Source organism: Furipterus horrens, unplaced genomic scaffold, assembly GCF_987537825.1.
Source record: "Furipterus horrens unplaced genomic scaffold, mFurHor1.1.pri manual_scaffold_16, whole genome shotgun sequence".
In the NCBI taxonomy this organism is placed as follows: domain Eukaryota; kingdom Metazoa; phylum Chordata; class Mammalia; order Chiroptera; family Furipteridae; genus Furipterus; species Furipterus horrens.
Window position 1 is genome coordinate 3,592,285 of NW_028327186.1, and position 14,894 is coordinate 3,607,178.

At 53.0% G+C, this 14,894-nt stretch overlaps 1 protein-coding gene across 2 annotated transcripts in view; it reads right to left on the bottom strand.

Annotated features, from left to right (window-relative positions):
• The window catches only part of LRRK1 (leucine rich repeat kinase 1), a 90,446-nt gene that overhangs the window by 7,549 nt on the left and 68,003 nt on the right, over positions 1–14,894 (bottom strand). For both annotated transcript variants that reach the window (XM_090263862.1, XM_090263863.1), the window contains exons 21-29: positions 12,075–12,238; positions 11,086–11,225; positions 8,698–8,947; positions 6,681–6,847; positions 4,451–4,648; positions 3,079–3,356; positions 1,994–2,188; positions 1,072–1,223; positions 354–471 (exon numbers count right to left, since the gene is read on the bottom strand). In XM_090263862.1, the coding sequence (XP_090119988.1) occupies positions 354–471; positions 1,072–1,223; positions 1,994–2,188; positions 3,079–3,356; positions 4,451–4,648; positions 6,681–6,847; positions 8,698–8,947; positions 11,086–11,225; positions 12,075–12,238 (1,662 nt within the window). The remainder of the gene's footprint in view (positions 1–353; positions 472–1,071; positions 1,224–1,993; positions 2,189–3,078; positions 3,357–4,450; positions 4,649–6,680; positions 6,848–8,697; positions 8,948–11,085; positions 11,226–12,074; positions 12,239–14,894) is intronic.

Below are 14,894 nucleotides of genomic sequence, written 5' to 3' on the forward strand. Positions count from 1 at the left end.
TATGAAGGCACAAGGCCTCTGAGCTGAATGGATTTGTGGGGTATACCTGGTGAAGTTATAAGAAACCCAGTCACGTCACCAGCCCACTGAGCGACTAGGGTTCTCCTCCTGCTGGGACTCTGCCCCTGACACTCATCATGGCTGAGTCCTCATCACCAGCCATGGACAAGGCAGGCTGAGATGCTGCTGGGTCACAGGGCTGTTGGCATTACCCTAGGGGTCTTGCAGGTGTGGGCTGAGGTCATTGGAAACTCAAATGAACCTGGTGGCCTGTATTTTCAGTTATTCAGTCTGGCTCCTGGTGTTGCCCACAATGACGAGAGCCCTGCACAGGGTTGGGGGGGGGGTGTTACCTCGGTGGCCGTCCACAGAGAGCTCTGGACCTTGAGTTGACAGCTCAGCTTCATGCCCGCGCAGCCCATCCTCTGCACTTCCAGAAGGCCCTTCTCTGTGTTCACCACCGTGTAGTTCCTACAATGGGCAGCAAGCGTGCGGTCAGCTCACAGGGGCCAGGGGTCGGCAGCCTTGGAGGAGGAAATCGGTGGTGGGCCTTGTTCTTCCCCATGAACCCGGGGTTGGATACCTCATGTTCTCAGCAACTCAAGGACTGCTCATGGCCTGGGCAGAGCCTGGTTCTGCCTGCCTGCGAATGCTTAAATATTCAGGCAGACAAAGGCCATTCCCACTGGGAAGAAAGAAAGACTCCCTCTTCTTCCTCTCACCACTCAGCAACTCCAGTCAAGTGACTGTCCCCTCTCTCTGAGCCCCAGAATCACTTACCCCCTCTACCATTAAACTAAAGATAGCTCCCATCTTAAAACAAAGCCTCCCTGCCTTCCACGCCCCTAGCAGATACCACCTCTTCTTTGCTTCTCTTACTCGCAAACCCATACATGCATGTCTACATGGGGGGGACTCAGTTTTCTCTCTTGAGCAGGCTCCATCAGGCTTTCAGTCCACTGGGAACTCTCTGTTTCCCACCATGGTCAGCCCTGACTGCCCCCCCCCCCCCAATTCCAAGGCCGCTCCCACTCTGACATCAGCAGGGCATGGAAAGCCTCCGGATATTACCTGGACTCTTCTTTCCCATCCCAGAACACCACCGTGTACTCCTGGCCCTGGGACGAGAAGAAGGAGGTCTGCTTCCCGCAGGGCAGCTGGTACATGAAGGTCGCGAAGGTGGGGTCCTTCATTTGGCTCACCACTGACAGGGCCAGTGGTCGCTGAGGGAGAGAGGCCACCAGGGATGTGAGCTGGGGTCCTTTACAACCACACTGGTGCCCATTCGGCCCACCGAACCAACGGTCTTCAACCAGGGAGGAAGGAATGGCGTCTGCTCATTCAAGACCCAGTTGAAACAAGAGACAAAACAGACGCCAGAAACAGACCCTTCCACTCATCTGGGTCATGGTTGTCTGTGGTACTCAAGTGATAAGGTCAGTTTACACTGTGATATTCCAGCCCCGGTGTCTAGGGACGTACAATCTTTTAAAGAAATTTTCTCAGACCTCATTTACTCCCAATACATTAAATTAGCACCTTCTAAAGTCATAAATGAGTTTCCACCTGAAACCGCTGGCCTTCTCCAGAACAACTAGCTTTAAAATGATAAGGTGGCCCCTGTTTCTCATGAGCAAACCTTCTTCCCATTACTTCACAAAGAGACACTGAGGCTCTCTGCTCCTGCCTGGGGACTGTGTTGCTACAAAGGGGCTGGTATGCTTCGTGTGCATGATGATACAACACAAAAGTTGGGGAGGAAAAGAAAGTTCATTTGTCCTGATAGCGAGATACATGCAACAAAAATGATCTGGCTGCATTAGGAGTTATCAATATCCCGTTCTAGAACAGGTGAGCAGAGAAGAACTGCCCTATTTGTTTGAGACCCTTTGTGAGGGGTGGGCAGGCAGCCTCACACGTGGGCTCTAGCGATCCACATCCTCCACCATAGCCGCTGAAGGTGCCAGGCCCCAGGCTCTGTGCCCCTGGATACCTTCTCGGGCTTTGTGTCCCAGCATTCCATCATGAGCGCCTGGAGTCGATGGAACTGTACTTCCTCCGGCTGCCCCAGAATTGGGCGGATGCCCTTGGACAGCTTCTTGGCGATCTGCAGCTGGTGGTGGCCCAGCGCAGGCCGCTGTCCCGACAGCAACTCGTAGAGCACCATTCCATAGGAGAACATGTCTACCTGGGCAGAGAGGCAAGCCAAGTCAGGAGCCCTGCCTGGGCCCAGCAGCTCTCGCAAGCTGGCTTGGACGGGGAGGGAGCTGGGAGATACCATTAGACCAGGAAAACATGGGGCCTGTCCAAAGGGAGGCACACATCAATCCATCCACCAGTCCATCCACCTATCCACCATCCATCCACCCACCCACCCGTCATCCATTTGTCCATCCATCCATCCACCCATCCATCCATCCACCCATCCACCATCCATCCACCCATCCATCCATCCACCCATTCACCATCCATCCACCCACCCATTCATCATCCATCCACCCACCCATCCATCATCCATCTGTCCATCCATCCGTCCACCTATCCATCCACCCATCCACCCACCCATCCATCCATCCACCCATCCACCATCCATCCACCCACCCATCCATCATCCATCCACCCACCCATCCATCATCCATCCACCCACCCATCCATCATCCATCCACCCACCCATCCATCATCCATCCATGCACCCATCCACCATCCATCCATCCATTCACCCACCCATTATCCATCTGTCCATTCAGGCATCCATCACTGTGAAGTGCCCTGTTATAATCTTGGTTTTGAAATACATCGTCTGTGTTCCCTTCTACTAAGAAGCTCTTATTTTTCTTCCTCTGACTTGCCTTTTCTATTTTGGTTAATAGCCATAGGTCCCAAGTCAACCCTCAGATGCTTAGGTCATTCTTGAAGCAACTATTCAAGGACCTATCCACTCGGGTGCAGGGCCTGGGGCACAGAGCTCAGAAGTGACAGGTGCTGCTACGACTACCTGGCGGGCCTGACCCGGGGCCTGGGCTCCTGAGCTGTGGGGCTGGGCTGGGCCAGGGGACGGCAGCGGGCTTGGGTGGGTACCTTCTCATCATACACGATGCGAGGCCTGATCTCTGGGGCCTGGTACCCGGGGGTGCCCTCCACGCCCAGGGCGCCCTCGTGGAAGGACTGCCGTGAAATCCCATAGTCCGACAGCTTGATGTTGATGTGCTCCTTGACGTCCAGGGACCAGACCAGAATGTTGTCCGACTTCAGGTCGCAGAAGATGATATTCTTCTTGTGCAGGTAGGCCAGGCCGGAGGCGATCTGGTAGGCTATTTTCTGGGTGAGCATGTGTCCCAGGGGCATGAAGGAAGAGTCTTTGCAAAAAAAGAGAACATATCGAACTGTCATGATAACAACTACACTCTTTTCTTACCTTCTGGCTCCCAGAATACTTTATATTCTACTGACATGTTCTCATCATTTCCCTCGCTAGGTGCCAGAGGAAGTGGAGAAGGGCCTCAAGCAAAAGTTTATTTAGGACAAAAATGCCTGCCATGACAGCTGCGTTCATGGTGTCTAAGGCCAGGAATTGGTGTCTTTACTAAAACAGCGAGTATTCAAAATCTCTGGCCAAGGTTGCTACACTGTCAAGGGGCAAGTTGCAAGTATGAGAGCTTCATTAAAAACAAAAAAACAAACAAACAAACAAACAAAAATAAAAAAACACCCCTCTTCCATTGAGGAAGAAATAATTGATTTTAACTGCATTTCTTTTTCCTGAGTTAAAAGATAGCTCCCTGTCTCCCTCTGTCAGTTCTTTGGCATTTAGTTATCCATTTCTTAAGCTAAGTTACTTTATTTTTTAAATTGATTTTTAGACAGAGAGAAAAAGAGGGAAAGGAGAGAAAGAAGGAGAGAGATCAATTTGTTGTTCCACTCACTCATGCACTCATTGGTTGATTCTTATATGTGCCCTGACTGGGGATCGAACCCATAACCTTGGGGTATTGGGATGATGCTCTGACCAGCTGAGCTGCCTGGCCAGGGCCTCAAGGTCAGTTATTTTAAAATTTTGTTAAGAAAATAAATGAGGATAAAAGTGACCCCAGGGTCTCGGAATTTTAACAACAGCAGACATGTGTGGCCTGTCAGTTAAGGGAGAGACTTCTGTGGCTGGGGATGTATCTCGGGCCTCCCCGGCTGCCCCATCTGAGGCCTGACTGTGCTCCTAGGTGAGTAAATTAAGCAACTTCCGGGATTATGGCCAAGAACAGGCCTTGAACCTACTTCTCTCTGATCCAAAGCGCCAGCTCCTGTGACCTTGCTGCTACCACGGCGCAGGGTTAGACCCGGTGGGGGGCTCTTCATCACCCACAGGCAGGTGGCCTCACAGGCTGAGGGTCGCTGCCAGCCACGGGATCTCAAGCCGCCCAGGAGCCTCTGTCCGCCCCCCCACCACGGCGGGTACCTTTGGCGTTTTCGGACAGCACCGTGTTGAGGCTGCCCAGCGGGGCGAGCTCCAGGGCGAAGCAGAGCGGGTGGATGCTGATGCCGGTGAGAGACACGATGCAGGGATGCTGCAGGGCATGCAACATGCTGGCCTCCTGCCGGAACTCCGAGAAGTTCTTCATAGCGTCCGTGGCCCGCAGGTGCCGCAGCATGGTATCTGTGGGGACAGCGAGGCTGTCAGCACTGCCCGGGCGCAGGGGACAAGGAGCAGCCTGCTTTGCTGGGCCCTGCCCCGGCTGCCCAGGGAGCGCGTCTGGGGCCACATGGGTGAGTGTTCCAGCCACACAGCCCTCAAGGGGCCCAAGGGGCCAGGACTTACACATCAAGGCACTCAACGTATCAGGGAGTGCGTACTGTCGCTCGGAATGGCCCCAAGTGTGGCATTCCTGAGGCTGTCTAGGCTGACACAAGCCCCGCCTCCTTAGGTGCTAAACTTGTCCCCATAACACGTGGCGGTTCCTGCTTAATCAGGGGAGGGCTGGGCATGCCCCCCTCCTGTCCCCTAGCCATCACTCTTGTCCCACCCCGATGCGGCCACCTGGGGGGCACAGCTGCAGCTTGTTCCAATTCTGCTTCCTGAGCCCCACCTGGAGCCTGGCTCAGGCAACACGTGTTACCAGGCCCCCGACTGCTCACCCATAAGGATGCCACCCACCTTATTTCCCACCCAGTGGCAGGGCCACCAAAGACAGAAAGGACCACCAGCCTCTCACCAGCCAGAGATAAAGCTGTAGGGCAGCTACAGGCCTGAGACACGTCATCTCAGGCCGGAGGACAAAGGTGTGTGGGCAGTGGTGTGATTTCCAACCTGCACTATACCCTCTCCTAATGCCCCTGCATGCCCCCCCCACAAAAGCTACCCGCCCCGCCAAGCGGAGGGCCAGGACGCCACCCACGGGGCTGTGGCCAGCCCTGAGGTCTCGGAGCAGGATGCTCCAGGCCCTGCTTGTCTCCTTCTGTCCCGATCTGTCCCTCCCCAGTGGTCAGGTTTTAAAATCGGGGATCATTGCACATGGAGGTGGAAACAGCGTGGACAAACACCCTGGCGATTAAAATGCATTGTGTCAGGTGTGCGCATGTGCTGGCCAGATGTGTTTTCTGAACTGTGAAAGTTCTGTTTCTCACGTTCGGTCTTTAAATCATGACAGATTCATTTTTGACTGGGGTGTGAAGTCCGACCCATGTCTCGGCCCCATTTTAGTGACAAGTCAGCTTTTCCCTCCTCTCATGATGTCACCTCTGTTATCCACCAGCTTCCCTCACATGTCACGCTGTCTCTGCTCCCTGGGCAGACTGGGGGCGCCTGGGAGAAAACAGCCGTGACACCGGTACACTTAATAGTTGTGACCTTTGCTGGGCAGACCTTTGCTGGGCAGACCTCCGCCTTCTGTTGCGCACTGCAGAATGTCCCTGGCGGTTCCTGGGCTTTTGTCTTTTCATATACACTTTACGATCAGTCCAATCACACACACACACACACACACACACACACACGCACACGTTTTATGACACCCTTCCTGACTCTGGCGTTTGTCAACAGTCTTTTAGATTTTCTGTGCAGAAAGTTACATTCTCTACACATCGTTACATTGTCTCTTCCTCTCTGATCCGCTTTCTTTCCATTGCCCCTCGATTCTGATTTTCCTGCCAAGAGTGTAAATTACTGTGAAGATCATAACGATGGCTGTGGTGAGCTGGTTGGAGTGAGGATACCTCCCAGAACCCACACCGGGTGTTAAGTCACGATGGGTAGAATCCATCGTGAACCGTATGTGATCCAACATGATCCCCACACTGGATCCCCAATCTACCCATCTGGAGAGCCCACCTTCCTTTCGTGGGGACATCGGAGAGGGTCCCGCAGGCTGAGGGGTCCGCCTGAGATCCGACTGTGTGACCCCCCATGTGCCAGGCACAGAACAGATGGAAACAGTAAGGACAGCTGATGCTCTTAGGTGCTCACATCCAAGCAAGAGAATAATCTCCAAAAGCAAGTTCCAGGCCTCGCTCAGCCTGATCCGTGGGCTGCCCGTCCCACGTTCTGCCAGGCACAAAACAGGGCTGTCCCCGGGGTCCACGCTGGCCTCGCCCACCCTCCGCCTTGTGCCCATGTGCGTGTGGCCTCAGGCATGCGGTCAGGACCGAGGGAGCACACGTCTGGGAAGAAGTGACGCAAGAGCCATGTTTACCTGCTGGGACGTTAGCGAAGTTCTTGAACTTCTTGATCTGGAATCGCTTCACAGCCACGGGCTGGCCTTGGTACCGGGCCCGGTAGATGACGGTGCCGCTGCCGCCCTGGCCCAGGATGCTGCTCTCGTCCTCGCTGTGCTCCAGCTTGCTGTTTTCTAGGAAGAGCCTGTGGAAACACCGTGCCAGTCAGAACAGACGCCCTCCTGCCCAAGCTCCCGAGAAGGGAGCGTGATGCTCCGGGGCCAGGGTCGGGCCACAGCCCAAGTTTCCAGAGAGCCTGTGCTGGACTGTGGATCCTGTTCAGATTGTTGGGCTATTCAACTCCTGGACGCGCGACCTGGTTTATGAACGTCGCTACAGCCCATGGTTAGAACCAAACCAACTGGGACAAGCCACGTGGCCTTCTAGATGCAATACAGTAGCCGCCGCTGCCCAGGTTTGGTGTGGGCGTAAAACGTAATCGTAAATGAACGAACTACATGAGGCGAAAATTCATTTCATTTCATTTCATTTAAATGAATGAAAATTCTAAAACTTTGTGACTGCCTAATCAGGCCCGGCCCTCCGCCACCCATCTGACTCATATATATACAAAACTCTGCAGGATGCCCTGCGGGTTTGTCTCCTTCAAGAACTGACAATTCTTATGTTCCAGATCTAGGAATACAGGAAAATCATTTTATAGAAAAGTGGTTTTTAACTGGCATTTCCTCCGGTACGGTAACTGCAGATCATGAAAAGAACTATGGGGGAAATCATCCAAGGCAGGAAGCAACACTTTAATTAATTAATTCTTTTAATCCTCACCTGAGGATATGTTTAATTAATTTTATTTATTTTTATTTTCAACATATTTATTGTTATTTTTAAAAAATATTTTATTTATTCATTTTCAGAGAGAGGGGAAAAGAATGAGAGCGGGAAAGAAATATCAATGTATGGTTGCCTCTCGTGTGCCCCTAACCAGAGACCTGGCTTGTAACCCAGGCACGTGCTCTGACTGGGATTTGAACAGGCGACCCTTTGGTTTGCAGGCCGGTGCTCAATCCGGTGAGCCCTACCAGCCAGGGCTGTTTATTGGTTTTTAGAGAGAGAGGAAGGGAGACAGAGAAACATTGATGTGTGAGAGAAACATCGATCAGTTTGCCTCCTGTATGTGCCCTGCCTGGGAATCAAACCCACGACTTTTAGGTGTATGGGATGATGCTCCAACTAACTGAACTCCCCGGACAGGGTGTAATTTCTTAATTTAATAGAGTCATTGAGAAGCAGGTTTTGGAACCCAAGTTCTACAATATCACAGAGTATTTCATGTCTATTTTCTTGGGACAGGGGAGCAATTTGGAAAACTGAGAATTCAATATTCTTTCCTTCTCTCCCCAAAAGTTTAATTTTCTTTCAAGAAACTAGATGTACCAATCCTTTGAATAAGAAAGTAATAGGACTTCCCAGCTCCAGACAAGTTGTAAGTAACCACCATCGTGAAGCTGTCTTCAGGGAGTCCAGATCAAGCTTCCGGTTTCCATGACTACAGGAGATTCCCTCTTTTACTGAGCACCGAGACTTCGTGATGGTTTCTTGCTTAATGGGACCCCAGAGTGTTTTCTAATTTCTCCAGCCTCTCTCCCCAGTTACTACCTTCAATTAGACTCAACAGATTTCGGGGACCCAAATGCTGAGGGCAGCAGTTAGGGGCTGGTGTTTGCCGAGTCAGGGAAGGGAGGCTGCAGGTCAGGGAGTGCCCCTCTTCCTGAGGATGGAGGAGCATTTAACTTCTAGTCCTTGAGCAGGTAGCAAAGCAGGGATCAGAGGGGTGCAGCTCAGCAGAAAGGAGCTCCTCTGTGGGGTCCCAGAGAGACTTGGCCCTCCACGTGCTCTGCCCAGCTGGGCCAGCGTGGCCTCCCATGGAAAACTGACAGCCTGGTTCCCTTCAGGCAGCCTAGGACAGGACCCGAAAAGTCACCTGAGACAGGGCGGGAAGCCATCGCCACTGGGCGGCGTGGAGCTGAGACGTACCTGGCCGGGAAGTCGGTCATGAACAGCTCGGGAACCAGCTCCTGGAGCGGCACAGGCACGTCGGGGTGCCGGGGGCAGGTGATGAAGTCCCGCTCGATGGCTGTGAGCACGCAGTCTTCCATGTCAAAGTACTGAACGTCCTCCGACTTCTCAGCCAGGCCGGCGTGCTGGGCCCAGGCGGTCTCGCAGACCGGGCAGGGCACGTACTGCTCCATGAGGGGCGTCCCGTCGCTCTCCGTGGCTGTCAGGGCTGAATGGGGACAGCGGGAGACAGCTCACCCAAAGGCAGCTGCAGGTGGGTCCCTGAGCAGCACCCTGCACACCCAGCCTGGGTGCGCCTGTCCCCGGAGCAGGTCTGTCGGCTCTCGCCTGGCCCCAGGAGGTGGCTGAAACATCACTCCTGCGCTTGGGTTCTTTTTTGGAGAGCTCCATCCTCCATCCTGAAAGACGTGCCCAGGGAGGGGGCAGGGAGCCCTGGACAGCCACTGGAGGCTGAGACCCTGAGCAGGCTGGCCGAGGAGCGGCCCGGAGGCTGGGGACCCCTCTGACACAGGACACTGTGAGCTGGGTCTGGGCTATGCCAGGCTCGTGACTGAAACACCACCAGAAACACAACCTTGCAATTACCATGATTCTTTGTAGAAGAGCAGGCAATGCAGGTGGAGAAATGTGTACCAGCTATCAGAGACAAAAGCTGGGCATTTTACATGGGCTCCCCAGGGCAGGAGACACACAGCTTTTCTGCATGCACACCCCAGAAAGGAGGTGCAGCAAACACCCCATGGAAGCACCCTCGGGGTGAGTGAGGGCCTGCTTCCTGCAGGGCAGGAGGTGGACTTCCAGAACTTTCTGGGCACACCTGTCATCTGATGTTGTGTGTATAACATCCTGCCAGTTGGTTGGTGGTGGTGTCTCCCGCTAGCCCTGTCTCAGGCGCTCAGCTCAGTCCTTCCTGTCTAAAGAGACTGCCTCCCACCAACCCCAGTCAAATCCCAGGAGCACCTGCCATGGGACCACTGGGTGGTGGGGAGACACAAAGGGTCCAGGAGGGTTTACAGGGGCCTAGAGGCCCCCATGGATGGCCAAGCACGCCACCCCCAAATGCCACAATTCACGCACCGAACGGCCTTCTCTGAGCCCCCCCTTTAAGCATGTTCCCATGAAGGCCACCTTCTCGTCGGCACCAGAAGGCCCCCGGCTCTGGCGTCTGCGGAGGCCCCCTACAGCACGCTCTGCTGCTGTCCCCCAGCGTCTCCGTGGACGCTGTCCTGGGACGGAGGAATGGCGGCGCAGGGAGGCCAGAGGACTGGCCCACAGGTCGGTGGGGTGGCATGGCCTGGATTCCACGCGCGCTCTCCGCTCGCTGGCCCGCTGTCAGAGGTGGAGGGCTCACGGGGAAGAGGCTGCCTTGTCCCCCCACCCCCATGGCTTCCCCCCTGCAGGACACCCTGTGGGTTTGTCTCCACTCCACAGCAAAACAAACAGAAGGCTTTAACAGCTTCACTTCAAAGAGTATTTTCTTTGGGTGGACTGTCAAAGCCTCTGAAAAGGGCTGAGGGGGTGGTTGAGCCCCTGGGGCATTCGGGGGTGGAGAGCAGGCAGGGAAGGAGAATGAGGGCCCTTGGCAGGGTGACCCCTTCCCTCCCCATCCCTGCACGAGGGCTTAGCTCCATCTGCGGGCCCCCCCAGATTCCAGCAGCACAGTCCTGCCTGGGCAAACAAGACCGCATGAGGCTAACAGGGAGGGCCTTCTTGGAACACATGTCCAAGGTCACTGTCCTTCTCACACTGGGCAGCCAGGAGGCTGAGCATGTGCTCTGCGGGGTCTGGGCCCATGTTTTCCCCACAGTGCCCTGACCCGTGCCCACGGCTGGACCCCCCAGGGGTCAGGCTCCACCCCAGGGCCCTTAGCAAACCTCTGATTCTCTTGGGCTGAAGACCAGTGGGGTCTCTGTTCCCCAAATAAGGAGCCTCCAGATACATAAAGAAATAGAGCTGACCCTTAAACAATGCAGGGGTTAGGGGCGCTGACCCTGCACAGCTGAAAATCTGAATATACATTTCAACTCCCCAAAACTTAACTACAGGCATCCTTCAGTATCCATGGTGGACTGGCTGCAGAACTCCTGTAGATTCCAAAAGCCATGGATGCTCAAAGTCCCTCATATAAAACGGTGCAGAATGATGTATCCAGTCAGCCCTCTGCAGCCACGGACTCCCAACACCGTTGCAAGCCACCGTTGGTTGCAAAACCCACAGATATGGGGGCCAACTGTATATTTATTTTAAAAATTGGCAGTTAAGTGGACCTCAGAGTTCAAACCCACGTTGTTGAAGGGTCAATTGCATTAACAGGAGCACGGGCTGGGTTCAAGAACATTCTCTTACCGGGAAACCACTGATCGATCAAGGAATTGACGTGGTCTGTGATGAATGCCATGGCCGAGAAGTCCCTCATCTCTGACTGGCAGATGATTTTGATCCCTCCGCTTTTCTTCTTCTTCCAGTTCACGTCCGAGGATTCCACACTGCGAGCCAGAGGCAAAGAGGAGTCTGCTGTGACCTGGCCACGCCTCCGCGCCTCCAGGGCAAGGACCCAACCCCTAGGGACCTCTAGGATCCTGTGCCTTGTCCCCACACTGCCCCTAACACGGTGCAGTGGACATTATTAACAAGGGCTTTTCTGTAAGGGACGTGCAGGCTGGGATCTGGCTCTCAGGTGTGACTGGGGAGGGGGATGCGTGACGGGGGGTGGGGGTGGGGTAGAGCTGGTTCCTTTTTCTCTGTCCCACAGGATTCTCGTCAGCCAAGTGGCAACCGTGACGTCGGAGTGGAAACATCTACATGAAAGCGCCAGGCACCAAAAGTAGCCCAAATCGGGTTCTCAGACAAAGGACTTCCCCCTTTTCCCTTCTTTTCCCACAGGGCTGAAAAATATTTTGAAAAATGCATTGTATGTACAAAACGATCTTGTGTGTTTATTGAACTGGATTAAAATCATTTGTTAAACCGGATGTCTACCTCTCTCCAAAAAATAAAGAAAACCGGAGAAGGGACCCAAGGGAGGTATCTTATGTTTCCCTTGGGACCAGTGACCTCATCTCAGACAGGTCATAGGTCAGGGGGTAGCATGCAACCTAAGTGACCACAGGCATGCCGGAGCTCAGCGGCCATCCACTTCCCTCCAGTCTTGGGCTTTTGTATCCTACAAGGGCCAAGGGGAGTGGTGAGGTGATGGGGACCCTCTGGGATATTTTGGAGGGTGTCTCCTATTTCTAGCAAGCTTCCATGACACGCCGCTCTTGGGAGCAGAACCGGACACCAAGGGGATGGCCCCTGGGCAGAGGCACCATGGAGACCCCGTCAGATGTTCCTACCTGAGGTAGCCCCCATCAAAGGTGACCAGGAGGCCTTCCTGCCAGTAGATGGTCTGATTTCTCTTCACCCGGAATGTGCTGCAGCGATTCCTCTGGTTCCCCGTAAAACTGTAAATGGTGACTTTCCGGTGTCGGCTCTTTGTATTCTTCTTGGTTTCAAAAAGCTGAAAAGGCAGAGAAAAGACCCTGCTTAAGGATTCTGGGCTCCTCACCGGCCCTGGGAAGAGCTCTGAGGATGCAGGCTGGGCCCCGTGGTGACAAATGACCAGGGTGTCCCCCCTACCCTCATCCTCTCCTCAGCTCGTCCAGCTGCCACATTAGACGCTGCATGATCAGACCCCCTCCAGGGTCTCCAGGGTACCCCGGGAACAATTCCCCCAAAAGAATGAAAATAGGCTTGTCCTTTTCAAATCTGTCCCTCCCTGACTTTACAAGCAAAAATGTGGGGTATGAAACGAGGAAAATACAGAAACAGGTAAGCGAGAAAATGAAACACCAGCACCGCCAAGCAAAGAGATTATGAAGGTTTGGGTGTAATATTACATTCAGTTGGCAAATGTCAGAATTCTTTGAACACGTACACACTGTGGACAGATACGTGTTAGAAATAAGGATCCAGACCTGGCTGGTGTGGCTCAGTGGATTGAGTGCCAGCCTGGAAACCAAAGGGTTGCAGGTTTGATTCCCGCTTGGGGCATATGTCTGGGTTGTGGGACAGGTCCCTGGTTGGGGGCATGGGAGAGGCAACCTCACATCAATGTGTCTCTCCCTCTCTTCCCCTCTCTCTACAAATAAATAAATAAAATCTTTAAAAAAGAGAAATAAGATAATCTTTAACAAAAAAAAAAGGAAAAGAAATACGGATCCACAATGTCTGATCTCCCAGTGTACTAGAAAAATATCTCAGCAGAAAACAAATGATCAAGGAAAGGGAGGAGAAAGATTTTGGTACATTTTATTCTAGATTATTTTTTTTCTATCTCCATGTATGTTTACACAGCAGTTGAGGCCATCTTTTCTAAATTAGGATCTCTAATTTTCTAAATTTCTAATTTGTATTTCTAACTTTGTACGCTTTTAACAGCTACACTTTACCAGTGCCTTTAAAAACTCCTGTGAAATTCATTTTCTTTAAGCTTCGTCTAAGTAATTTCCTGATCATTCTCTTCTTCGGATGCTTAGATTGGTTCTAACCGTCTGCTCCTCCAAACAAGTCAGACGAACATAAAGAAGCACAAAGCTTTCTCTGATTTCAAAGAATTCCCTTAGTTCAGATTTTTGGCAGTAGGGTTACCAGGACAGGGCCTGAGCGTTTTGTAGAGAGGATGCTTCATGATTCTGGGGCCCCTGCGGCCACTTCCCTCTGCTAATTTGATCCCTGAAAAGTGGCACCCCAGCACTGCTTGGATTTGCATGCCTCTGATTGCTCAGCAGACTAAACTCCTTCTTTTTCCTCATCTGAATTTCAATGGGACTTCTTCCCCAGTTTTGAGTGAGGGATGATACCGGGCAGGGTGCCTGCCTGCAAGCCCAGCTGGGCCCCTCACGGAGCCCCCTTGGGAGCTCTGGCCTCACAGAATGCTGTGCTCTGTGGCCTCCCACATAGGACGGGGCAGGAGGAAGAGTTCAAAGGGAGGACAGAGTGACCGAGTGACCGGATGGGGACCCTGGGAGAGCCCGCTGCTGTACCCACCCCTTCCATCAGCCCACCCTTCCTGCTAACAAGGGCCAAGATAGTTACAATGTTGAGGCTCTTGCTTTATTTTTTAACATTTCGGTAAAATGCAAAGATCCAAAAATACTTGTATTTAGCCAAGAAGTTGTCATTCCATAAGGGTCTTCGAATCAGACTGCAGCAACCGTAAACTCGTACCGAATTGAATGTCTATTGAATACCTGTCCAGGTTTGGGCCAGAGGTTCTCATACTGTAGAATGGGTCAGAATCTTCTGGAAGGCTGGAGTTTCTGATGCATGGGGTCTGGGTGGCCCAGGAATTCTGCACTTCTAACAAGTTCCCTGGTGAAGTTGGTTCTGCCCAACCAGGAACTCCACTTGGAGAACCAACACTCTGGACAGGTACTACTACTACTACTTCCATGTTATTGTCTTGCATGAAATTAATGCTGACAGATAGCCAGGGGCCCTTTCAAGAACCCCAGGTGAACCCACAGAAAATAACTTGTTGGGTTAGGTTGTCATTGCTTCAAGGTCAAGTTCAAGTTCTATGCCAGTGGGTCTCAAGCTGGACTGGACAGTGGAATCAACTGGGAGCTTTAAAAGAATAGGAATGTCTGGATGCCACGCCCAAAGATTCTGATTTAGACGGTCTGGGGTCTGGTTTGTGCCTGTTAGAAGCTCCCCAGGTGAGTCTAGGGCAGCGGTCCCCAACTTTTTTGGCACCAGGGATCAGTTTCATGGAAGACCATTTTTTCACAGACTGGGGACGAGGGTGGTGGAGACAGGAGGCAGAATGCAGGTGGTAATGCCGTAATGCGAGCAAAGCTTCTCTCACTCACCTGCCGCTCACCTCCTGCTCTGCAGCTGGGTCCCTAACAGGCCATGACTCGGGGGGTTGGGGACCCCTTGTCTAGGGCACAGGCTCAGTGGCAAACTCAGGGTTGGAAGCCCATGGTTCTCTAAGTGCGGTCCCAACCTGAGCATCACCTGGGACAACGGTCAGAGATGCATATTCTTGGATCCCTGTCCACATCCTCTGAGTGAGCCCAGCCCTCCAGGGGATCTGGATGTGGGTTAACCACGGTGCTTAAAGGAGCCAGGGACCGATGTGATATTCGCAGTGTGGATCCAATGGGTCTGCT